Below are 25,829 nucleotides of genomic sequence, written 5' to 3'. Positions count from 1 at the left end.
CTATGCCAACATCTGACGCGTCTGTCTCGATGCAAAACTGTTTGTCAAAATCAGGTAAGCTAAGGACAGGGGCTGATGTCATCGCTTGCTTGAGGGACGAGAACACTATTTCTGCCGCCGGGGACCACCCGAAGGCGTCTTTTTTAAGTAGGTCGGTGAGGGGTGCTGCTATCAAGGCATAGTTAGCAACGAATCGTCTATAGTACCCTGTTAGCCCTAAGAAACCGCGCAACTGCTTGACCGATTTAGGCTGTGGCCATCATGTCATTGCTACAATCTTTGCCAGGTCCGCCTTCAAAATCCCGTCTGACACTAAATGACCCAAATATTCTGTTGTCGTCCCGCAGAAAGAACACTTGGAGAGCTTGACAAAGAAATGATGAGTCTGCAACAGGGTTAACACGTCCGCTAAATGAGAACAGTGTGACTCCAACGTGGGGCTGTAAACCAAGATGTCGTCGAAGAAGACAATCACACATTTCCGAAGCAATGGCTGGAAAATTCTGTTCATGGCAGCCTGAAAGGTTGACGGTGCGTTAGTTAGGCCAAACGGCATAACCAAGAACTCAAAGTGACAGTCGTGGGTTCTGAAAGTCGTCTTAAAGACATCTGTATCGTGCATGCGTATCTGATGGTAGCCTGATCGCAGGTCCAATTTAGTGAAGAATTTCGCCTTGCCAAGCTCGTCAAACAGTTCATCCGCTGTCGGTATAGGGAAATGATCCGGAACCGTTGCTAGATTTAGGGCCCTGTAATCGATGCAGAATCTGAACGTCCCGTCCTTCTTCCGGATCAGGAGGACCGGTGAGGAGAACGGGTTGTGGCTCCGTTGAATGATCCCTTGGTCGAGCATGTCGCGCACCTGTCGCTCAATCTCATTCTTTTGAAAATAAGGGTAACGGTAAGGGCGAACATTGACCGGCTTCGAGTCCGGAAGTAGATGGATGCGGTGATCAAACTCCCGCCGCGGCGGCATGCCAGTCGGGACAGAAAAAACTTGGCGGAACTGATCCAGCACGCTCCGTACATCTGGCGGGGTATCAGGAGGAAAATCTTCCTCAGAAGCGCCCTGGTACTCTCCCTGTCGAATCTACCCGAATAATCTCGTAAAACTCATGGGACGACGAGTGGGACGTTAGCATTTCCAAGGACTGCAGGGAGATGAGGCGTGGTAAGGGTTGGACGCCGTGTAACTGCACGCGGACCCCATTCTAAGTGAACTCGAGAGTTTTCCCAACAAAATCGGCCCAGACCTTTCCCAATGATTCCAGCCACTCCATACCCAACACAATATCGGGGCAGTGGATCTCCATAATATGTAAATCAATGAGGAAGTCCACCCCTTGCATAGAGAGCCTGGTCCGGCGTGCAATATGAGAACAAACCAACGACGCTCCATTGCCCACATACACGCGAAACGGTCGAATGGGAGTCAATGATAATTTCAACAGTTTCACTACCAGGGGGTGTAGGAAATCATGAGTGCTGCCCGTGTCAATAAGTATACTGACCGTCGTGTTCGCAATAGTCCCTACAACGTTGAACGGTCGCCCCTTGGTACCGCCGGCTAAGGCATGGAGTTGCGACAAATCTGCTGCAATAACCGTTTCGCTCTCCTCACAGCAATCAGGGTCGTCAAGCGTGTCGTCGTCGTCATCCTCGCCCACATAAGACAGGATCTTTTGCTTGCACACATGGCCCGGCGTCCACTTCTCGGGACAATGGTAGCAGAGCCCCTTCCTTGAGCGCTCTGACTTTTCCGCGTTCGAAACACGAATCGGTCTGAAACTCGGTCTTGCGGCCTCCTTGGCCGACGTATCTGCTTGGCCGGTTTGCGGGCCCTGGCCGAAAGTAGGGGCCCTGTTTTTGCGGCCGGTCCACTTGCCACGGTTCGACTACGGTTGTCGTTCCTCTCGCGACACCCCAAGCCGCAAGGCCAGAGATATAGCTTCCGCCAGCGAGCAGGGTTGTTGTAAATCCACCTTCTCTTCCTTCAGGCCAGTTATAAAAATTGGGATTAGGGCCTCGTCGGATAGGCCCTGCACACGATTCAGGTAGCGTTCAAAGGCATCATGGTATTCGGCAACTGATCCTGTCTGAACCAATTTGGAGAGCGGCCCAATGGAATTGCGGAAGCTCTATGGATCAAATCTGTGGTGCACGTCTTCCAAGAACTCCTCCCATGTCACCACCGGGTTGTTTGTGCGGTAATTAAAAATCCACTCGGCGGCTGGCGGCTGAAAGAGCATCACGACATAGTGAAGACGCTCATAGTCCGGCATCTGCAGATGGTCGAAATAGTATTCGACACGAGAAATCCAATTTGTCGCATCGGACCCATCGAAACGCGGCGCCTTCATGGAAAGATCCTTCGGCCTCTCGGGTTTGAGGCCATTGCGGTTCACGCGATTGAGTGGTGAGTCCCAGGAGGTCAGTTGACGATACCCCCGAAAGCCCCTGTCGAACTCGGATGTGTCGCGTGCCATCGGCCTATCCCAGCTCGTCCGTTGCCGAGGAGCAGGACGTGCGCGATAAGGGGCAGCGCCCGAACCTTGCGGCGCGAACCCTGCATCTCGTCTGTACCGATCGCGGCTTGGGAACGTGATTGAAAACCGGGGGATTGTCCTCGTCGGGCGGCCACACATCCCCGTGGGAACGATACCCATCAACGGCCCCGTCATCTGAAAAATAGGGTGGTTCCGGATCAATCATTCGCGGAGCCTCTAACTTATTGATTCTGAACTCCAATTGATCGAAGCGGGCCAAAATCTTGTCCAGTCCCGCATGAATAGGGTCGAACGCCCCAGTGACATCCCGCGGTGTAGAGCTGGACTCCGGTTCATCGTACCGCGATTTCTGCGGCCCATCACCACGGCGACCACCCAGCGTTAATTTGCGGTTCTGATCGCCCACTATCTCTAGTGCGTTGCCTCCGGTAAGGAGGCCGGTCGGCGGCGCTAGATCGTCCATAGTAAGATCACAATGAAAGACAGCGGTTGTTAATAATGCGATTCTCAACGTTCGATTCCCACACACAATCAAGAAACGGTGTCGTCGTTGTCAAGCGCCCAACGTTTGGGTCGGCGACGAAGACGGCAAAGGGGAGCGGCTGAGCGCGAGGAATTCTCGTCGGCAGCCTTGAAGGTTTGTTTCTTGGTGCAAAAGCAATTGAGCCAAAGTATATTATTTCATAGATAGATCAATTAATGACAAAAGGCTCTATTTATACTAACAACCCTAGGGTTGGTTCGACCTAATCCTAATACATTCGGGAAAGAACCAACTAAGAAAACCCGAACGGGGCTTATAATTTGCCCGACTCAATTATAAATAAATTAACAAGAATATTCCTAAATTAAAGCAAATAAAATATAAAATAGAAAAGACTCCTACTAGGCTTCGTAGCTGGTTACGCGGGCGGTTTGATTCGTTTCCTTGGCCTCAATGTCCTCGGCACTGCTGCATCCTCTGTCTTCTTGTGCTGCTGCGAAGGTGTTTCCGTAGCAGCGCTGCGTCCTCTGCCTCCCGACGGCCGGCGCCTCTGTTTCATGGGCAACAGCTGCTGCGTCCTCTGCCTCCGCGACGGCCGGCGCCTCTGTTTCATGGGCAACCGTATCACACATGTGGATGTCGATGTCTTATTTTCAATTTGTACATAAATATAAGTAATCTTATTGGTGTGCTACATGTATGCAAATCAATTGTCAAATTTGCCCCGATCGATATAATTGAAGAAAAGGACATAGAATCCCTCTAAATTAATATACACAATAACACAAATTTCTGCTAATTCGAAGTCAACTATTCAAAATAGATAAAATTCTATCTTAAACTCTGAGAATTTAACCAAGAACCGACAAACCGAATACCCAGCCTTAAAACAAATTTCTGCTAATTCGAAGTCAACTATTCAAAATAGATAAAATTCAATCTTAAACTCTGAGAATTATAGTAGGAAACACTTATAATTCAGTACCTACTTTTCAAACTAACAATTAAACCTGCTCAACAATAAATCCATATTTAGTCAATTATCCTCAAATTGAAACTCCATTCGTTCTAAATGCTAATCCCATAAATCATGGAAAATGAACTAACCGAATCCAAACTTTCTTGATTCAAGTTATCCATTTATCAAAACTTATTTAATGTGATATAACGATATCTTTATTTAATTTTTGACTAAATTTTACATTAGTGCTTATGTACATTAATTATCGCTGCCCTTTTTATAAATAAACCAGCTAATCATATCCTAAACAATCAACTGGATAAGAATAACAATAATGTTTTCAAAAACGGAAATGCAGGTATCCCAATCCAGCCAATTATCCAAAAACATGTGATTTAATTAATTGGATAAAAATACAAATAAGTGTGAATTCAATAATACGTACATTGAATAAATTTTTCTTGTGTCATAAAAAGGAAAAGGAAAAGGAAAAGGAAAAGAAAAATAAGTTGTTGCGGCGTTCCAGCCTTTACGTGCAACACAAGCCAATAAAATAATCATCTGCAAGCCATTATTTAATTAATTAGTGGATTAACCATCATTTTCGCCACCCAATCAATTACCAACCAGAATTTAAATAAAATAAATTCAACGATAATTAATCATGTTTTATTTTTTTATCCAAACCACCATCCCTCTCTATATAAACCCTCCATCACTTCCCCCATTCTCATTTCCTCTCAATTACACACACTCTAACGTGCAATTACACACAGTTAATCACTTATACTGTGTATATATATATATATATATAGAGTTTTTCCCATTTCTCTCTCAACAGCAATGGCGAATGCAGGAGGTGTGGGGCAGGGGCTGGTGGTGAGCTTCGGCGAGATGCTGATCGATTTCGTCCCGACGGTTTCCGGCGTGTCGCTGGCGGAGGCGCCGGGGTTCCTGAAGGCGGCCGGCGGCGCTCCGGCGAACGTTGCGATCGCGATCACCAGGCTCGGCGGGAAGGCGGCGTTCGTCGGAAAGCTCGGCGACGACGAGTTCGGGCAAATGCTCGCCGGAATCCTGAAGGAGAACAAAGTCTCCGCCGAGGGGATCAATTTCGATAAGGGCGCGCGCACCGCCCTCGCCTTCGTGACGCTGCGCGACGACGGAGAGCGTGAGTTCATGTTTTACAGGAATCCCAGCGCTGACATGCTCCTCAAGCCGGAGGAGTTGAATCTTAATCTCATTAAATCTGTGAGTTTTATTTTCGTATATTATTCATCTTGATCTGATTTATTGGATTGTTGTTTCGATTAATTTATCTTATTTTTATATATTAGTTTTATAATAAAATATGAGTGAGAATGAGTTACAGAAATATAGGGTTCACTGTCAAAAATGGTATTAAAAGTGAAAGGGGACAAATTTTAGGGAAGAATGAAAAGGAAATAAATGATAAATTTTCAGGGACGGAGGGTGTATTTTTTTCTCATTTAGATTGATAAGTAGTACTTCCTCCGTCACATGTTACTTGCACTATTCCATTTCGGCTCGTCTCAAACTACTTATATTATTTTTAGTTTAAGTTAGAATTATTGTATTTAATTAATATGTTAGATTAAGTTAAGAGCCTCTTTATTAAGTTATGTCTCATTACATTTAAAATTCTAATTTAATTATACTAAAATATCAATCCCAAATTTACGGCGGAAAATGAAAAGTGCGAGTAATAAGAAAAAACGTAGTAGTATTAGTTTAGTAAGAAAAAGGTACTTTTTCCATCCATCATTAAAAGTCTTATTTGAGTTCAGTACGAATTTTAAGAAATATAAAGAAAGTGGATAGAAAAAGATAGTGGAATGTTTGACCTATTTATATATAGTATTAGTTTTATACTCCCCGTCCACCATTTAAAGAACCCTTTTGTCATTTTGGTTTGTCCACGATTTATAGAACCATTTACTTTATTCCACTTTTAGTATGTGTATCCGACATCCTACCAACTTTTTACACTCACAATCTAATATAAAATTAATACTTTAAATGGGTTCCATATTCCACTCCCTTTCTCCCTTTACTTTTTTTCACAAAGTCAAACAATTTCTTAAAACACGTGCCGAGTCAAAATGGCTTTTTAATGGTGATGTGAGTAGAATGAATTAGTAGATGGTGAGATCTACCTACTATTTTAGTAAAAGCCTAAATGGTAAATCGGGACTCCTAATGGTGGACGGACGGAATATAAACGATGGATACGAGTAACAATATGCATAAGAGTGATGTGATTAGGTTAGCTCTTTTCACACACACAAAATTGGCACAAGAAAATAAGGAACTAGTACTAATTTGTTTTCATCTGTGTTCTGTTGAAATCTGAAAATATCGGATTCCAATGATATAGACTTCATTTGTAATTTTTTGGAATCTACATATATATGAGAATGTGACATTAGAATATTGGTGAAGCATTTTTGCTTGCATAGAAAAATGGTTGATTGTGGTAATTATTTTTGGAGGGCAGGGCAAGATTTTCCACTACGGATCAATTAGCTTGATTGTGGAGCCATGTAGATCAGCCCACATGAAGGCCATGGAGGAGGCTAAGAAAGCAGGGGCATTGCTGTCCTATGATCCCAACCTCCGGCTTCCCCTGTGGCCTTCAGCCGAGTACGCCAAGGAGCAGATCTTGAGTATCTGGAACAAGGCGGACCTGATCAAGGTGAGCGACGACGAGCTTGAATTCCTCACCGGAAGCAGCAAGATTGATGATGAAACTGCAATGTCCTTGTGGCACCCCAACTTGAAGCTCCTCTTGGTCACACTCGGCGAAAAGGGATGCAATTACTACGCCAAGGTACGCTACTATTCTATTAGTCAATGTGGCGACTGGATGGAGTTATCTGACCTAAAATGTGTGTTACTGTTTGGTGGAATTTAGAACTTCAAAGGGCATGTGGCCGGCTATGGTGTGCACGCGGTTGACACCACCGGAGCAGGTGATTCTTTCGTGGGAGCCATCCTCGCAAAGATTGTTGATGACCTTTCCATCATCCAGGTAAAATCCAGCCATCCTATGTATGTATGTATGTATGAACGACTATAAAAGCTTTTCGTCCCTCGTGCGTGCAGGATGAGGCCAAGTTGAAGGAAGTGTTGAAATACGCCTGTGCCTGTGGCGCCATAACCACGACCCAGAAGGGCGCCATCCCCGCTCTCCCTACCCCTGCCGCCGTGCTTCAGCTTCTCAAAACCGGAAAATAGGCACACCATTTGCGTTTATTACAGTTTCATTTTGGTTTTTTTAAGAATTTTGAAATTGGTTCAACCATGAACGACCCTTTTTTCCTCTCTTTTGCATTTCTCTGTATTTTTCTTGAGTTTATATTTCACTCATTTCGGCATTTCTAAATTGTGAGTTGTTATAAAATAAAAATAGTGGCAGCACATACATTTTTATGCGAATTACTTTCACCCACACAATATGCATCATTCATCATTTGATGATCACACTGAACTTCACCGTATCTAATTAAAGGAAAAAGCATGAAACAGCCATCAAATATATAAACCAAACATCACCAAATCAGAAACTATACAAGTCAAGTGATTATATGAAATGCACCTTACTAAATCATTTAGTGCTATATCAAATAATCTCGTTAGTTTGATTAGTAACATAGTAATTACTAATTTTAACACAAACATTTAGTTTCATTGATACATATATCATAATTTAGTAATCTTTATGAAATTAGCCCCCCTAGAGTTGCCAATTTTTTGCACAACACGCAAACCAGACACGAACATGCACAAAATTAACAAAATTGGGTCAAACCTTGGGTTCATGTCCTGACTCGTCCTTATAGTTATTCCAATTGTGGCAGATCGTGCTGCTTGTGCCAGTGTTTTATGGTTTTCTACAAATTGCCAAATAAAAACCTTTGTTCATTGTAGCCATTTTCTCAAGTATCGGGTTGCACTACTCAAACCGCCACCTCGTTGCTTGCCTTTACCCTTGGCCGTCTTTGTCCAATTAGGTCAAGGAGGGGTGGTGTGTGTCAGAATACCTCCCATTGCGGATTCCCATTGCGGATGCTCTAAGTTTTACAATTGATATTTTCTGTTGACGAATTTAATTCAAAAATTTTAGTCTTAGACAAGCCACTTGGACCAGTCTTGATTTTTCCTCTATGACAGGGTTAATAACAACTCAACAACAAAATCTCAAAAGAAACAATGTAAAGAAATGAAAGAAAAGGGTGCATCAAGAAAGGGGTACAAAACTAAGACAAAAAGCAAAAGATAACCTCCTACAAAGATATAAAGTACTAACAAATAAGTGAAATATAAGAGAAGAGGGTCACAAGAAACATCATTCAACTACATCATGCATCCAAGAAATCTCATTTACACACTACAAATATGCCTAACAAACTATATATGAGCTTTTTGTTTATGAGTTGAGACATATTTTTGTGATCATCAAGATTTCAACCAAGATCAGGAACTGTGAAGAACTCCTCATCATCATCAAGAACTTCAATTCTCGGCTTCTTGTAAGGACTGTACGATTTCGGTTGCCTGAAAGAGATCATGCTACTTGGCTGCGACGTCGGAAGCTGAGGCACCTCTGCTGCTGATAAAACCTCCGGACATACTTGCTCGCCAAAGTAGCTAATGTCTGTGAGCCAGTCGAGCTCAGTGAAGTCTGGCTGCTCCTTCTGATCAACACAAACGTGAACAATATGAATGAAACAGGCGAATTAGTATTCTTGATTTCTAGTGTTATATATTAATCAAAAAAATGATTTTGGAGTTGAATTTCTACAATAATCGCTCTGAAAAGTGGATATTCTTACCTTATCTGATGAAGAGTAGTCAGAAAACTGCAGCAGTTCATCGACACCCCACGACGAAGATGTGAGTCCAGAAACATGGAGTGGGGTGGATTTCTGACCAATTTGTTGTGAGATTGATTTTGGGGGCTTCGGGTCCAACTCACTCTTGACATTACCCTCGTTGCAGGCGTTGCCTAAAGCCACTCTGATCCCAGTTGCTAAGAAGCGTTGGTGGTTTGCAGCACGGCTGTTGGCTGAATGGATGGGCTCGTCGCAGTCCTTGCAGAAGAGGGCTCTGTCCTCGACACAGAATATGAAGGCCGGCTTTTCCTACACGTAGTCAAGCAGAAGTGGGAGTTAGCTCGCGGAGCAGCACAAAGGCCGTCTTTAGAGAAGATCGGATCGGATCGAAAACAATGATAAAATAGGACATAGGGAATCTTCTTGTAACCAAAAAAAGAACGTACACATAGAATTTCCTTTATAATAGGTAGATGTGATCAAAATAGCCTAATATCCAATTTTAAGGTATGCTTCTTTCCAATACATGGATTAAATCTTGAAGGATTTAATTTGAAAACACCTCAAAAATCTCCTTTTATCTTCACTTTGAAGTATTATCACATCAAATTAACAAAGCAAATCATATGCAAATCCTATGATTAGACAAAAGATTATGGTGCACAAATTAAGGGCCATCAACTTATAACTCCCACCTAATCAAACAAGCCAATCTCACAAATCAAACAACTACTTAATCAAACTCAAACTCAAAAAAACAGAATCCTGAAACCCTCAGCAGAAAAATCATACAAATTAAAGCAAAAGGGATGAACTAATTAGTGCAGAAAATCAAGATTTTGCATACTTGGCAAATATCACAACGAGGGAGCTTGTTGGAGAGGCACTGAAGCAGAAGCCTCTGGTGCTTGCTAGCAAGCTTGTTCGCCGCGTGAACTTCGACGTCGCATTTCGCACACAGCGCCGCCTCGTCGGCGCAGCAGATCACCGTCGCCGGCGCCTTCTCACACACATCGCACTGAATCTTCATCTTCTCACAATCAAAGATCGGATTTTTACAACAACCCTCTTCACAATTTGCACCACAAACAAAATCCCATATGCTGAAATCCCACAAAAAAACAATCTTTTGCAGAGAATTTCACTCACAAAACAGATATTTGATGAGGGGTCTTGTCAAAGGTCAAAAGATCTTCTGATTGAAATCAAGAATTCAGACAATGAAAAGCTCAAGTAACTGAAATGTATTTTTTAGATGAAAAAAGAGTTATAAAAGGAAGAATCTTGGAAGGAAATAGAGAAGCTTTGTTGATTGGAGGAAAACTGAATTGGAAGATAAGGCTTTAGATTTCGCGTATCAAATGCTAGAACGTAGTTGAGACAGCGCGGCACTGCGTGGGGAAGAGAGAGAAAATGGACTTTTTGCATGTGTGGCTGTGAGAGGAGGACGCTATTAGTGGCCAGAATTTATTTGAATTTTAATAAATTTATGGGAAATTTATTATTACTTGGTGATTCATTTACATGGTCATTTAATTGCTCAACCCTACTTGCACACATTTATTTATTTGAAGGAGACATGGGGAGACTTGGTTCAATCTATGAGGATAAGATATAGTTTTGAGTCAAATTGTGGTTTAAGTAAATTATGAACCACACAGTTAGAAGATATTTGTTTAGAAAATGAGGAAAATAAAGGATTTTGTGTTAATATAAAAAAAACTTCAATAAAAATAAGGTTAATTGTAGTCATTGTGTGGACATGTGGCCGAAAGACAATCTCACTACTAATGGATTAAAACCTAAAAATTGAGAAATTATACTTTTGATTATACTAAATGTATATTCATGCATACCTGAATTATCTTTTGCCTACTACTCCATTTTGCATGATATATTTATAACTAAGTTTGATATTAAAAGCTACATGTTTCTTTAAATGATTTAGTTATGGAAGGATTTAGAGAAAACACAAATATCTTATACTAACAATTAGTTCGATTTTTGAACTCTGCCTTCTCATATATAGAAATATCCCATACCCCTTTTAATAATAACTTGGACTCATGAAGGGTAGTTGGTCTTCCCAAAAAGGAAAGAAATTTGATAAATAAATTAAACATGTAAAATTATGCAAAAAGCTTACTACACTTGTGCTGCGTGGTTCGTTTTTCTTCAATTTAATTTTATATTTTTTTAATCTACTGTATTATTTGTGTTCTCATTATGTTTTGTATTTAATGTGATACGCTTTAGACGGCAAGTAGCACGTCTGCGTAAATCTCGCATTTTGTCTTTTTCCAATTTATTCCATTTTGTCTTTTTCCAATTTATTCCATAATGATTTAAGAAGATTTGTAAAATTAGAAAAAAAAAATGTAGGCTTTGTGTCAATATCAGCTCACACCAGGGACGGATGTAGCTCATAACTAGTATGGGCAAATGCCCCACCTCAAAATTCATCACATATATAAAAATTATACATTATAAAATTAATTTGCTTTAATATCTCACTATTTGCCCCTGTTAAAACTCTTTAATTTTGTTTATGTATAACTTTGCCCCTCTCTGTATAAATTCATGGGTCCGTCCCTGGCTCAGACGATGGTTTTTTCATTGTTATTTGTTAGATAAGAAATGAGGCAGAAATGTTATCCGACCAAATTTGTAAGAAACATATCCTTGTATTTTGAGAAAAAAAAACTGCGAGGCTTGGATGGAGCATAGAGAATAACACAGACTTATATGATAGATTAACTATGATACCAAACACTTAGAAATAGTCATGTAAATATCTATATCTAGGTATTACTAATTTATCAAACGGGTGCTTACGTTCAAGGAAGGTGAATCTAGGTGTATATAAGGCGATAATATTTACCTTTTCTTTTAATAATTTATTCAATTTATAATAATTATACAAAGATGACAGAACATCTTGTAAATATATCAAATTAAACGGTAAATTTGGTCTTTTTTCTTGAAATGAGGCAACTAATTAAGTTATTCTTCATATTATACTCCATGTTTAATGCAAAGGTTAAATTAAATGATGATTTCAGTTCTCTTTAAAGAAAATAGCTGAAAAAATTATTTTACAATATACTAGTATGATCCCCATAATTTTGAGGTCTGGTGAAATGTCAGCATCATCAAACAATATTTGGGCACAGCTATTAATAATGATGTACTACAATAAAGTGTATGGTGGTGAATCACATTTTGCATTTACAAGCTTGGCACAGCTGTTTCAAGTGGACACCCATGGGCGGACCCAAGTGATAAGGAGGAAGGCCTCATTGAAATTATTTTTTCAACTTTTTTTAATTAAGTTTTTTGTTTAGTGTAAATTATTATATAAAAGCTCCTATAAATAATCTAAATTATTTAAAAATATATTTTAAAATAAAATTTAAAAATTTTAACCGTAGTCGATAAATATTTCTGCGTTTTTCGGGTGGACACCACACCACATCATATATTGGGAGAATTACATTTTTATTAGGGTGTGGTTGTGAGAGAATAAAATAGCAAGATGACGTGTGACGACTTATATCCTTGAAAGCCAAAATATCTTTTATACTTATAATTAATATATGATAAATAACAAACGATTTTGTCTCATCAAATACCCATGATGAGAGAGGTCCGTTTTACACTGATTAGCCCAATATCGCGTTGGGCTATGATAGAAAAATCCACACATAAAATACACTCTAATACACTATATTTTTGTAGATGACATTTTTAGACGTACATATATGAATATTACATCCAAACAATGATACAAATATCTATGGTAGTGGCACATGGCACATGGCATATGGCACGTGGCACGAGACTTTAGGAGATTTTGTTTTGTGTGTTAATTACAACAGAGAACTTTTTTCAAAATGAAAATGTGATATCAGACAGACTAAAAAAGGAAAGTGTGACATCTTTTACTAGACATATGGAGTATAATACGTGTCACATGCAAGAAGAAGGCTTCTTTGCTGATTTAAGGTGTGGTAGAAAACACCTAAAAGCAACTAGTTCACCGCTTCTTCCACTCCACGGGCAAGCCACCGTGACCCTGTAAACCCTAACCCCAACCCTAGTTCGAACTGCGGCCCCGGCCTGGCGGCTCACGCCCTTGAAAGAGCTCTTCATCTTCTGCTTGAAGGTGTCTCTGTTGGTGCCACCGTTGATGAGATGGTAGCTGCTCAGAACAACCCTCCTTGCCTGCAAATATTCGCCGTCGCGACCACCGAAGCTCAGGCTGTTTTCTCTCTCGAGAAGGATTTCGTTCTGTTTTTGGATAGGAGGAGAGATCATTGGGCCCACTTTGTTCTTCCTCAACATCATGTTTGGCTTTGGGAGATGCAATAGAAATTTCAGCATCTTCTCCTTTGCCTTAGCCATTGCTCTCTCTGCATATTTCACACAATCTTGCATAGTTGTATATATATATATATATATACTGAAAGTTTATTTTGATTTAGTTGAGTAGTAGTTGAATTTTGGATTTGACATAATATCATATGTTTTGTCTTAGGTTATGGAGTACTCCCTCTGGTCCGCTCAAGATATCCATATTCTTGAATGACATGAGATTTTATGAAGAGTTGTTAGCCAGATGGAGTAATTAGAGAGAAAAAGTATGAGTAGTTGACAGAGAGATTTATTTTCAAATATAGAAAGTGAGCATTTTTTGAGTGAGACAAACTAAAAAGAAAAATTGGACATCTTGAATGCAATGGGTGAGTACTATATAAAATCATCTTTTTTAATACTACGTCGTTGTAAAATCATTATATACTCTATCCATCTAATTTAAACTTTCAATTGCAATAATTTAGATGGATTTTAGATGTTTATCAATATTAACTGTAATTAAAATGTCAAAGGCATAGTATAATTGATTATATAGAGTATATAAAAGCTGCTTTGATTGAACAAACTTGGTGATATTTTGGGCAATTTGCCATTTTCTTAATTTCAAATGATCGCATATATATAACTTAACTACATGAATTATATTTTATTCGTACGTCTCAGGTTAATTTATTGACTAATTTGGTGGTTGAACCGTTTCTCGGAAATTGATGAAATGTTAATCCCATTTAAAATAATTTTTAACATTAGGTTGGTAGTTTTGGTTGCAACCATATATTCATACTTTATAAAACCAATCGTTTCAAAGGATTTGACTATTATTTACCAGTAATATTGACTCCACAGACATCTCGTATAAGAGTTAGAACGATCATATGTATATCTAGTAGGGCCGGCAATTTTTGACACGACACGATAACACGACACGAACCGGCACGAAAATAATGGGTTTGGGTCAGAGCTTATTGGGTTCGTGTCCTTATCGGGTCGACCCGTTAAGGACACGAAAATTTCGTGTCGTGTTCGTGTCGTGTTCGTGTCGTGTTCGTGTTATCCGTTAACAATACGTGTTCGTGTCGTGTTCGTGTCGTGTTCGTGTTATCCGTTAACAAATAATATTTTAATATTATTAATTCTTATTATTTTCATTTTTAATAGGTTTAACCGTTATCAGGTCGTGTTGTTATCGAGTCGTTATCGTGTCATCTCGTGTACGTGTTGTTATCGTGTCGTGTTGACCCAAATTGGTTCGTGTCGTTAATGGGTTCGTGTCGTGTTCGTGTCGTGTTCGTGTCTGAGGATTTCGTGTCGTGTTCGTGTTCGTGTTTGAGGTTTTCTTAACGGGTCGTGTTCGTGTTTGCTGTTATCGTGTTCGTGTCGTTATCGTGTCGACACGATAACGACCCGACACGCACGATTTTCCACCCCTAATATATCTACTCTGATGTGATTTAGTTGGTGACATAAATCCATAGTAAGAAGGGTCACAGTCTCAATTATCACAGTAATTAATAAATGTACTTATAATTTAAGCTTTGCTTGCAAACAATTCAAATTCTCTGAAACAAATTAACTTCAAATTATGATAATTTACTTGATAATTAACCTATTAAATTTGATATATTTTGCAAAACTAGTTGAACTGGCACGTGTAACGCATATAGACTCTAGAGGAATCATTATGGTTGGATTGGATGAGAGAAATTATTTGACTTATGGATCGAGTTATTTCTATGCATGATGACTTTAATCAAAAACAAATTAACGCTTTTAACGTCTAAATTATAATCGTCAAAAGCCTCACGAGATGAAGGTGAAAAATACACACACACACAGAGTCATGTAATGTGTATGAGTTTTACTACTCCCTCCGTTCCTTCAATTTTGTCACGATTTGACTGAGCAAGAATTTTAAGAAATGTAATAGAAAGTGGGTTGAAAAAGTTAGTAGGTATTAAGTCCTACTTTTAAAGTAGGACCTCTGTCCCACTAAAGATGACTCACTTTCCTTTTTAGTTTGTCTCATCCAAGATGAGACATTACTATAAATGGAAACACATTTCTCTCTACTTTATTCTCTCTCTTAGTTTACTCTATCCACTTAACACACAAAATAAAATTGCATAAAACTTTGTGCCGCCCAAGGAATGGGTCATCTTCCTTGGGAAGGAAGGAGTACAAAAGTTTTGAGCACAAATATTAATAAATTGTGTTAAAAAAACAGGAAAGATGAATAAAGTAAGAAAGATACAGAGAGTAAAATAGGTAATGGAAAAAAGTAAGAATGATGGGATGTTTTATTTTTAGTCAAAAAAGGGAATGACTCAACTTAGTTGGAACATCTCAAAAGAAATACGACTCAAGTTAGTTGGAACGGATGGAGTATTAATTTTATAATAAAATGTAAATGAGAATGAGTTATTGGAATGCTGGGTCAATTATCAAAATTGGTAAAAAAGTGAAATGAGACAAAATTTGTGGGACGGACAGAAATGGAAAAATATGACAAATTTACTAAAGATAAGAGTCAGTAAAAGAACCTCAAAATACTCTAGGTGAGAACAATGAAACAAATATGAAGTGAATTCAAATTGAATAAACTGCCTACTGAAACAAAGATTGTGTATTTTTACCTAAACTAGACTACCCAAAAAGTAACTGTGCTAAAGATTAATGACATATACGGCTTTCCATACCTAATCCTTCGATGATGAGTCGTGGGCACGTTCCTTTTCAGGAGGAGATTGAATAGAATTTCTAAGCTTCATGTCCGCAGTCTGTGATAGCTGCTGCTCCTGCTGAAACTGGTGGAGTTGACGCTGCTGGAATTGGTGCTGTTGCTGCTTCTGAGAATGCAGCTGGAGCTGCTGAAGCTGTTGAGCCGTTAACATCGTGTTCATTGAGTGGTTGTTGGAGAAATATTGCTGATTAGCTCCATAGGACGCAGGAAAGTTAATCATAGTTCCACCGTTGGACATTGGCTGACCGGTCAGAACCTTGAGATGTTGAACCTCTTCTTTCAACGCATTATTCAAAGCTGAAATTCGAGTGCAAGAGAATATCTGTTAGTTTTTTTGTGTAATATACGGCTTGGAAATATCAATTCAGTATTACAAAATAGTTTGTTACGCGCTGATCTTTAAGAGTCGCATATCAAACTTTTTTATACATAGATTCATAGTATAATCTATTCACCCAAACCAACACATTGAGACTGATTAGATATAATAAGAGTAAATTATCTCCAACCATTATCCAAAAACTTATACTCCCTCCGTTCCATAGTAATGGAGGCGTTTCTTTTCGGCACGGAGATTAAGAAAATTGTGTTAGATGAGTTAAGTAAAGGGGGAATAAAGTAAGAGAGCGAGTAAAGTAGGTGTGGAGAAATGTGTTGACTTTTACTAAAAAGGGAAATGACTCTATTATTCTGGAACGTACCAAAATGGTAAAATGACTCTATTACTATGTAACGGAGGGAGTACTCCTACCAGATTACGAGTTACTTCTCGCGAAACAAAAATTTAAGCCTGTACTTAACTTCCTTATCAGCCTCATTTTGCACCTTCTTATCTCAATTGTTTCAAGCTAGATAGGACAGAACGTGCAAGAAACAGAAGGATAAAAGTGTACTTTTAGATACAGTTAAGCTAAGACATTTTTACCATCTTGTAAATGCACTTGTTGTTCCATCGTCTGCAAGCGTAATTTGAGTTCGCTATTTTCAGCTGTAAGACCATTTGTATCTCTCTGCTTAAAAGTTCAAGAAACGGTTGTCATTTAATAGACACACGGAAATATGAGAACCGAAAAACAAACAGAAAAACATGCATGATTACATGGGCAAAAGCAAAAAGTACAATAACCAAAGAACTGTGCAATTCTGTCATTTTAGCCAAGCCAAATCACATTCTTTTCCAGATAATATGAAATACCCACAAATTAAAAATAACCATTTTTGACACAACATATTATTCGTTAAACTCTTCCTTTATTCTGTCACCGATTTACATAATCTTAATCCCTCTATTGTCTAGAGGTGAAGCTTCAGTCAATAAGCATATGCCTTAGAGGATGTGTAAATTATTTATTTATTTCGGCAGAGTAGGAAAGTGGGATTTTGATCATTGGAGCCAGAAGCCAGCATACAATAGTAATTGATATAGGAAAGAGGGTTAAAATCACCTGCAGTAGAGTTAACTGTGCAGACAACGAAGTCCCTTCTGTTTGTAGAGTCTGTACTTTCCTTTCAAGTTCAGCGATATACCTCATCTTACGTTCCTTTGATCTTGCTGCTGACTGCCTATTTGCCCAAATCCTATTACATGAAAGCATGAGACATGCTAGTCAGATACATATTGACACATCCTTACAAATCATAACAGGGAACATGCCTATAGTAACTAAAAAAAGCTAATGTAGTACTGCAAAACAGAAAGACATAAATAAAAGGCTACTAGGAATTCATGTCAACAATAAATATGAATTGGAATAATTATTCACATGCTTAATTTTAATGTTATCTCCAACTCAATCCAAACAAAGATAACAATCAAATGAAGGCTGCAAACTCATAATTCCATAAATTGTACTACGGATTAAGAAAATAGACGAAACTTATATCACCAACCAGAATATAAATTTAGACAGATGCAGAAAAAGTAAAGATCCTAATTTTGATTAAATAGTAAATGCACATTACTGCAATAAATTGACTAAATCAGAGAAAGTAATAGTATTAAATTTGCAAATCTATCATGGAATAAATGTAAGTAAACACTACTCAGCGAGAACGAAGATGTTACCTCTTAGCACCCTTTGGATCGACAAGAGCAAGCTCAGCGAGCTTAGCAGCAGACATGGCCTTCTTGGCATCAGCAGAAGCTGGATCTTCTGAACCAGACATGAACATCTCTGATTTAATAGTAGTCGACCCATCCATGGACTGGCTATGCTGATGCCTAATCCTCGGTTTCTCGCTTAAAGATTGATTGGCTGCCCCCAAAGGACCAGACGAAAGACCTTGCTCCGCTGCCATTGCATTAGACGACTCACCAGCTTCGAACGATGAAGTTGCAGACGTAGAATTGAACTTATCCATGTCAAGATACATAGAAAACAAGTCATCCTCAGTATCATAGGAAAAAGAGGGCCCATCCAATCCACCAACAACGCCCAAATCACTGTCAAAGCTAATATCATCCGGAAGGGTAAGAATCTCAGAGTGAGCACGTCGATGCCCCATATGCTTTGGCGGATTGTCGGGCATGCGGCTTATATCATGACTAAATTGCCTGGAATCCGATGGCATGCCATTACCAAAATGACCCTGCTCCGATGAACTGTCCGGCCCTAGCGGAGGCAAACTCGACAAACCAGTTTGCTCCGGCTTGGCATTATAACTACTCCCAGGCGGTGGGAAAACAGAGTACCTTCCCGACGGCGGAAGTATGTTCCCATGGTGAGACTTCTCCTTATCCATCATCCACAATCTCTAAAGCCAAACGCAGTTCAAATTTCTCGGAAAAGACCGCTCTAATTCTCCTAAATCTCCTAAATTTGAGTAGTAGCTAATAAAAACCCTAAACAAGTAGAGTAAGATTTCTATGTTAACAATAAATAGGGAAAGCAAATCATCAAAGAAGCTAAGTCGGAAACCCTAGGCACAAATACAACCAATCACATGAACTCAACGGAGATCTGCTTACTCAATAATCTTCAAATAAAGTTTTACACTTAAAAAATCAAATCAGAGCATTAATACAGGGAATGTGTACATGAATCGCAGAAAGCTGATACATTATTTTTTAAAAAAAACATGAAAGCAACAAGGATAGCAGGAAAACCGGAAAAAAATTTAAAAAAAAAACAAAGAGACAGGAAAGCACTTACAACAGAATAAAAGTTTCCAGTAATTCTCTTTTTTTTCTCAATCCGATTAGATCTCAAAAAGAGTATGAATGAGAGGAATCCGGAACAGCTTTCTCACATGAGAAGCAGAGAAGACAAATCACCTTTCACATGGTCAGAATTAGGAAGCTACAAAGAGACGATGAATATATATACATATATATACACACACAAATTGTGTGTATGAGTGTGTTCATAATAAAAACGGGTCGATTATTTAAGAGCTTCTCCAATAAGAATAGCTCAGCCATAGCCCAGCCACAAACTCTTCCTGCCGAGTATTAAAACTCTTTCTGCCACATCATCAGGACAAGCAATAACTCAGCCATAGTCCAACCACAATAAACAAAATTATTAAAAATAAATAATTAATAATCACACAAAATACGGAATTAAATTTACGATAGATATACGGGAAAATTCAATAATAATATTAAAAAATACATTAATAAAAAAAGTACAATAAAAAAATTACATTAATTTAAAAAAAACTCCTACTCCACGCACGAGCCCCCCCCCCCCCCCCCCCCCGCCTCCGCCTCACGCCTCGCCGTCGTCGTCGCCGCTATCCGGGACCCCCAATTCTGCGGCATCTGAGTCCGCGTCTGAGCCCCCTACCTGTGCCGCGGCGGCAGTCAAATCGGCTCGCATACTCACGAGCAGTGCATGAAAAAAACTCTTCTCCTCGGAGTCAGTGGCATTCTTCCAGTCAGATATGACCTTGTACATCTGAGCCCGCATTTGTTGACGCGCCAAGAAGACGAGGTCGGCTGTCGGGCTACGAAGAGTGGGGGATGGCGACTGGACCTCCTCGGACCTCTGGCGAGCCCGTTGCGGCCGCCTTTGACCAACCGGGCGAGTGCAGCGAGTAAACGCAGGAGGGGACGGGGTCTCCTGAGCATCTTCGGGGAGGTCGTGGGAACCGCCGCTGTTGCCGCCGGCGTAATCACCGGTATAGTTCAGGCGCTGCTTCTTCGGCCAGCCAGCATCGACTCCTGCCCAAAACTTCTCGGAGTCCATTAGCACCAGGTAGCAGTTCCAGTAGGTGAACTCCTTGTAAAGCCCGGGCACGGGGAACTCTTTCTCCGCCATCCTCCTGCAATCCTCGTCAGTTTGGCCACTGGACTGCATTCGGAGGGCATTGGTGTACAAGCCCGAAAATCGGGAGACCCCTTGTCGGATTCATTCCCACCCATTCCGGCACTCCTCCCCGCTGCGTGGCCTCCCCTCCGAGAAAAATGTCTTGTAGGTTGTTGCTATTTTAGCCCACAAGTTGACGATCCTCTGATTGTTCGAGGCGAGGGGATCATCGCAAACACTCACCCACGCCTTGGACAGCACGACGTTCTCCGCGTCAGTCCACTTCCTCCGCGCCTGGCTGTCGTCATCAGCCGACTGCGACGACTCGCCGACCACCCTCTTGCCCTTCCCCTTCTTCTTCTTTGGCGCGCCCCGACCCCGCCCTACTACCCCCGTTTGAACGGGGATGCCCGCATCCCCGAGACCTATCCTCAACTCCTCTAAAGAGAAAGTATCACACCCAGTGAACTGCGTCTCCGCTGGGGTCGATATGTGCGAAGCAGCAGTAACAAAATCAAGACTGGGGCGATAGACGTTGCCCCCCCCGGCGTCCCCTGCATCCCCAGGTACCCCGGCGTCATTATTTTTTTATCTGGATTCTCTATTTTAAGTAGGTAGGTCATGTGTGTCAATAATCATCCAAGTTATATGTTGAAAGAGAATCTAGAAGATTTACAAGTAAGATCAAATTCATTGACGCCAATCTTTCTATCTGTAATAAAATACAGATTTGTATGAACATTTTATTTAAATATTAGTAATTTTTTAATTTAAAGGGTGGAAAATTTCGCATAAGTAGCTGCTTAAATTGAGAATAACAATAATGAATTAATACCCTCCGTCTATTCATTGATGTCAATCTTTCTATCTGTAATAAAATTTAGATTCATACGAACAGTTTATTTAAATATTAATAAAATTTTAAATTTTTAATGTGGAAGAATTCCTTGCTTGGATTGAAAATAGCAATAATGAATTAATACCTCCGTCTAGAATTTTTTAAGCAACAAAAGTTTTAATTCACTATTAGTAATTAAGAGAAATAGAAAGAAAAAAGTTATTAAAATATTATTGAAGAATAAGTCACATCTCATTAGAGACAAAAAATATTATAAAGAATAGAAGTAAACTATTTTTGAAAGATATAAAAAAAAGTATTTAATTTATATTATTTAAAGATGAAGAGAATAGTACAAATTTTAAATTATAAAATGGAAAATTGGCATAAAATAGCTACCTGAATTGAGACTATGGAAATTTGCATACTACCATATTCTCCTTCCCATTAAATATGAAACCTTTACTTTTTGACATAAGATTTTATATGAGAAATTTCGGAATTTGGGTCTCAATAAGCCGACCTTTCGAAATGAGAGATTAATTACGCTGACCTTTCGAAAAATGGGGCCGAGGCATGTGAATTTTTCGGAATAAGGGTTATTCTCTTCATTTTTTTATTATTTCCCTTCCAATAATTATAAATTGTCTAAAGTCTAAACTATCCTTTAACCCAATTTCTCAAAAATTTCATTTTACTCCCTCCAAATGTCCTAAATATCAATATGCTCTGTCATATTCTCACACAACAAATTATTTTTCGCTTTTCGTATTTTTACTTATGATTGTTTCTCCCACTTTAATCTCGTTTAGTTAATCCATAAAAAAATATATGTAGATTATCATCCACTACTACTTCCACAAAAGCAACAACTAAAATACTAATTTTCCACAAAATCATAGATTGTGAACAAAATATTCCACAGAAGCGTACTTCCAGAATACTTTCACAATACTAATTTAGTTAACCTCATTACAGTTCGTCCACTCTAACAAAAATTGCATTACTTCTTTAATTCTAATGAGCAATTGCTTTTTGTAATAATTTAATGGTGGAAGCGGCGAAGAGTGGAAGCGGAGATGGCGAAGGGTAGAGGCAGAGACAGGTGAAGAGGCGGCGTTGAAGTGGAGGGCGGAGGCGGAGGCGCGTAAATGTGAGAATTTGAGAGAGAAGATTGAATTTTAGAATGGAGGGCAGATTTTTTGGAGGGAGTAGAATGAAATTTTTGAGAAATTGAGTTAAAGGATAGTTTAGACAATTTATAATTATTGGAAGAGAAATAATAAGAAAAATGAAGAGGATAAATATAAAAGGTGAAAACCCCTTATTTCGAAAAATTCGCATGCCTCAGACCCATATTTCGAAAGGTCAACGTAATTAATCCCTCATTTCGAAAGGTCAGCGTATTGAGACCCAAATTCTGAAATTTCTCGATTTTATATAATGTTGTTTTGTAAGTTAATGAAGAGATAATAAAGTAAGCGAGAGACAAAAAATAGAGATGGTAGATTATATCCATTTTAAGAAACATTTCAATTTTAATGAGATAACTCAAAAAGGAAAAACGTTTCATTTTTAATATTACAAATAGAGTATTCCATTTTTAATATGAGAAATAGAGTACAATGTATGTCCTCCCGCCACATTTTTCTGTGCTAGATACTCATTATGGAAGTTATGATCTGGTGTAAAAAAATAGAAGAAAATAATGATGTATAATTCGATTTGCCAGCTAATTTTTTTAAAAAAAATACCCAAAAGTCTCTGAACTACAATGTAAGCAAGTTTTAGATTTTTTCTACCGAGTAACTTTTATACAAAAATGCTACTAGTATTTTTATCATTTCTACTCTCTATTTTATCTCACATATTTCTCTCTAATAATTTTTCTCTCATCTTTGTTATCTCTAATTAAATTATTAACCTTTAAATACATTAATTTTCAATATTTTCTTATTTTTCTTAAAAAATAATCTAAATATATGAACTTTTGAGTTATTCTAAATTTTCTCCTAAAATTAATGTTCTTCAAATTGAAAGTGAAATGTTCATAGTAAATGCCAATGTGGCAAAAGGTGATGAGTATAAAAGAGGTGAGTATTAAAACAACATCGTTTAAATATAAGAATGTAATTTGTTTATGTGTGTGGTGGCCAAGCTATAGAGTGATTAATGCTCGAACCAAAGGTCATGGGTTCGAGTCCACCGTAGTATGGCTTTTAAAATTTATGTTTATTTGTCAATAAGAAAAAGATGATATAATTTATTCGTAAATACATGAACTTTTGTGGGTTTTTTAGAATTTTCCATGAACTTGGAGATTTTTTAAAATTCCCCTAACTTAGATTATCTTATTTTTTTTATCCCCTAATAATAGAGAGTCCCTCTATCCTAAAAAAATAGACTAGTTTTACTATTTTTGGTCGTCCCAAAAATTAGGCCGTTTAAATAGAAAGTTTTTAATCAGTTATATACCACTAATAACGTGGACCACACAATCCATTAACAATACTTCCACCACATTTTCCATCTATCTAACTTTACCAATTGTATATTAAAACTCGTATCATTTATAATTTTATCTATATTTTGAGGACGGGAGAAGTATTTTCATCAAACTCTTCGAATTAAATTTAGACATGAATATTAATTTAAATTTATTGAAACTTAAAGATAATTCAATTTCTTTTAAATAATAATTCATCTAAAAGTTTAAAATCCCATATATTAAATTCTGACTTTTCTTAAATTGCTAATTTGTTAACTCATCAACGTAGTGTATTAAAAATGTTAACACGATGATTATGAAATGTCAACATAAACTTAACTTGATATTTTAATACATTGTGTTGACATTAATATTTAAATGTCAACACAGTTTATTAAAATGTCAACACAAATATGTGTTGATATTTTAATGTGATTGTGTTGACATTTTTAATACACCACGTTCATGAGTTACCAAGTTAGCAATTTAAGAAAAATTATCATTTTAACTCACCCCTTCTTATATAATTATGTTAAATACAAAATTAACATTAGTAGTTAATATATAAAAATGAAAAATTCCATCGTTCTAAACAAATCAAAGTTGAAAAATAAAAATAGCAAATATTCTGTAATATTTCTTAAAATTTGTTAATTGTTCAAGATATCATATATACAAGGTATGGTATAATTTATAAAAAGGATTTATGGTTTAAAATACTAATCCATACTTATATAGACAAGCTAGGATCATCACCAAGTCGATGTGGCACAAGATTTAAGAGAATTTAACACGCCCCCTCACGTGTGGGCCAGAATGACACACCTGTCTTCCATCACTTGGGTAGGCAAGAGAAGAGATAAAGAGATAAAATCCATCATCGACTTGGGCCCGCTCTGATACCATATTAGAAATGTGTCACTCACCCCTTAAAAGACCTTAATTATAAGGGGGATGGTTATCTACACTTATATAGATTAGATGAGATCTTCACCAAGTCGATGTGAGACAGAATTTAGAGAATTTAATACACCATCTCACATGTGGGCCGGAAAGGACATCGGTCTTCCATCACGTGGGTAGGCAACGCATGAGATAAGAGAACCATCATCGATGTGGGCCGGAACGGACCTTGGTCTTCCACTCGTGAGGTAGATAACAGATAAAGAGTAAATTATCATCGATTTGGGCCCGCTCTGATATCATATTAAAAATGTGCTACTCACCTCTTAATAGACCTTATAAGAGAGAGGGTTATCCATACTTATATAGACAATCTAGGTTCATCACTTATCTACCTCACGAGTGGAAGACCGATGTCATTTCCGACCCACATCGATGATGGTTCTCTTATCTCATGCATTGCCTACCCACGTGATGGAAGACCGATGCCCTTTCCGGCCCACACGTGACGGGGCGTGTTAAATTCTCTAAATTCTGGCCCACATCGACTTGGTGAAGATCTCATCTAATTTATATAAGTGTGAATAATCCTCCCCTTTATACGACATTTTAAGGGGTGAGCGACTCATTTCTAATAAGATAATTTACAAAATAATCTTATTTAATTTGAATTTTTCAACATGGAAAAAGTTTGAAAGTCTTATAGTTCTTGTACTTAAATTAGGGAAAAAAAGTTCAAGAAAAAAATTAAGAAAATGTCGTAATTTTGTGTATTTCCAAGCTGGCAACATGTTACTACATTCTTTTGCCACTTTTTCCCACGTAGATGACAAAATGACTAGTGTATTACACGTTAGCTTTAACTTGATCGAAATTGTTCGTTAGAGCATCAGCACTGGAGCGGAATTCTCCGCGAAATTCCCCAAAACACCTCATGCCACGTCATACGGACTTCCCACTGTCTTGCCACGTCATATGAAATTCTCACTGCACAATAGCGGAATTCTCACATTAAAAAAATTCACAAATTCACAAATTATACAATTTCCGGAATTAAAAATTCGACGCGAATACGGAGAAAATGCAACCACTTTATTTAAAAAAACCATACTTCATTAAAAAAATACATAATTACTAAAAAAGTACATTATTATAAAAATAAAAACCGACTTCTCACTCCTCGGATTCCTCGTCGCCAGTATATATAGAAACCGAAAAAAAAACATTTAATGAAAAAAAGCAGAATTCCGCAGGCATCAACGCAATGGCGGACGTCCGCACGGAATTCCCCTTGGAACTGCGAATTCCTTCATGGAATTCCGTATCCGTGCCTGGGACGCGCAATGGCGGACGTCCGCCACGGAATTCCCGCACGCCGATGGGAATTCCGCGTGGACGTCTGCCATTGCACGTCCCAGGCACGGATAC

At 38.5% G+C, this 25,829-nt stretch overlaps 3 protein-coding genes across 4 annotated transcripts; 1 reads left to right on the top strand and 2 right to left on the bottom strand.

The window, feature by feature from the left end:
• Positions 1-4,679: 4,679 nt before the first annotated feature.
• On the top strand, positions 4,680-7,408 carry LOC121762076 (fructokinase-2-like). Its single transcript, XM_042157842.1, has 4 exons — positions 4,680-5,200; positions 6,468-6,800; positions 6,885-7,001; positions 7,076-7,408. The coding sequence occupies exons 1-4, from the start codon at positions 4,796-4,798 to the stop codon at positions 7,205-7,207; spliced, it is 987 nt and encodes a 328-aa protein (XP_042013776.1). The 5' UTR covers positions 4,680-4,795; the 3' UTR covers positions 7,208-7,408.
• An 859-nt stretch (positions 7,409-8,267) lies between these two features.
• LOC121762068 (B-box zinc finger protein 24-like) lies at positions 8,268-10,165 on the bottom strand. Its single transcript, XM_042157831.1, has 3 exons — positions 9,653-10,165; positions 8,806-9,114; positions 8,268-8,667 (listed from the first exon to the last, which is right to left on the bottom strand). Exons 1-3 carry the CDS (start codon positions 9,833-9,835, stop codon positions 8,437-8,439), a joined length of 723 nt encoding a protein of 240 aa, XP_042013765.1. The 5' UTR covers positions 9,836-10,165; the 3' UTR covers positions 8,268-8,436.
• A 5,510-nt stretch (positions 10,166-15,675) lies between these two features.
• LOC121762055 (probable transcription factor PosF21) lies at positions 15,676-19,252 on the bottom strand. Of its 2 annotated transcripts, none has more exons than XM_042157815.1 (5): positions 19,075-19,252; positions 17,988-18,764; positions 17,368-17,500; positions 16,848-16,935; positions 15,676-16,219 (listed from the first exon to the last, which is right to left on the bottom strand). In XM_042157815.1, the coding sequence occupies exons 2-5, from the start codon at positions 18,665-18,667 to the stop codon at positions 15,879-15,881; spliced, it is 1,242 nt and encodes a 413-aa protein (XP_042013749.1). In that variant the 5' UTR covers positions 18,668-18,764; positions 19,075-19,252; the 3' UTR covers positions 15,676-15,878. The 2 variants fall into 2 exon arrangements, with proteins under 2 accessions (XP_042013749.1, XP_042013754.1); XM_042157820.1 differs by having other exon boundaries at positions 16,848-16,932; positions 19,075-19,250.
• Positions 19,253-25,829: the final 6,577 nt, after the last annotated feature.

Source organism: Salvia splendens, chromosome 2 (assembly GCF_004379255.2).
Source record: "Salvia splendens isolate huo1 chromosome 2, SspV2, whole genome shotgun sequence".
NCBI lineage: Eukaryota > Viridiplantae > Streptophyta > Magnoliopsida > Lamiales > Lamiaceae > Salvia > Salvia splendens.
Note: the sequence above shows the minus strand (reverse complement) of the source record. Positions and strands in the feature narration are given on the sequence as shown.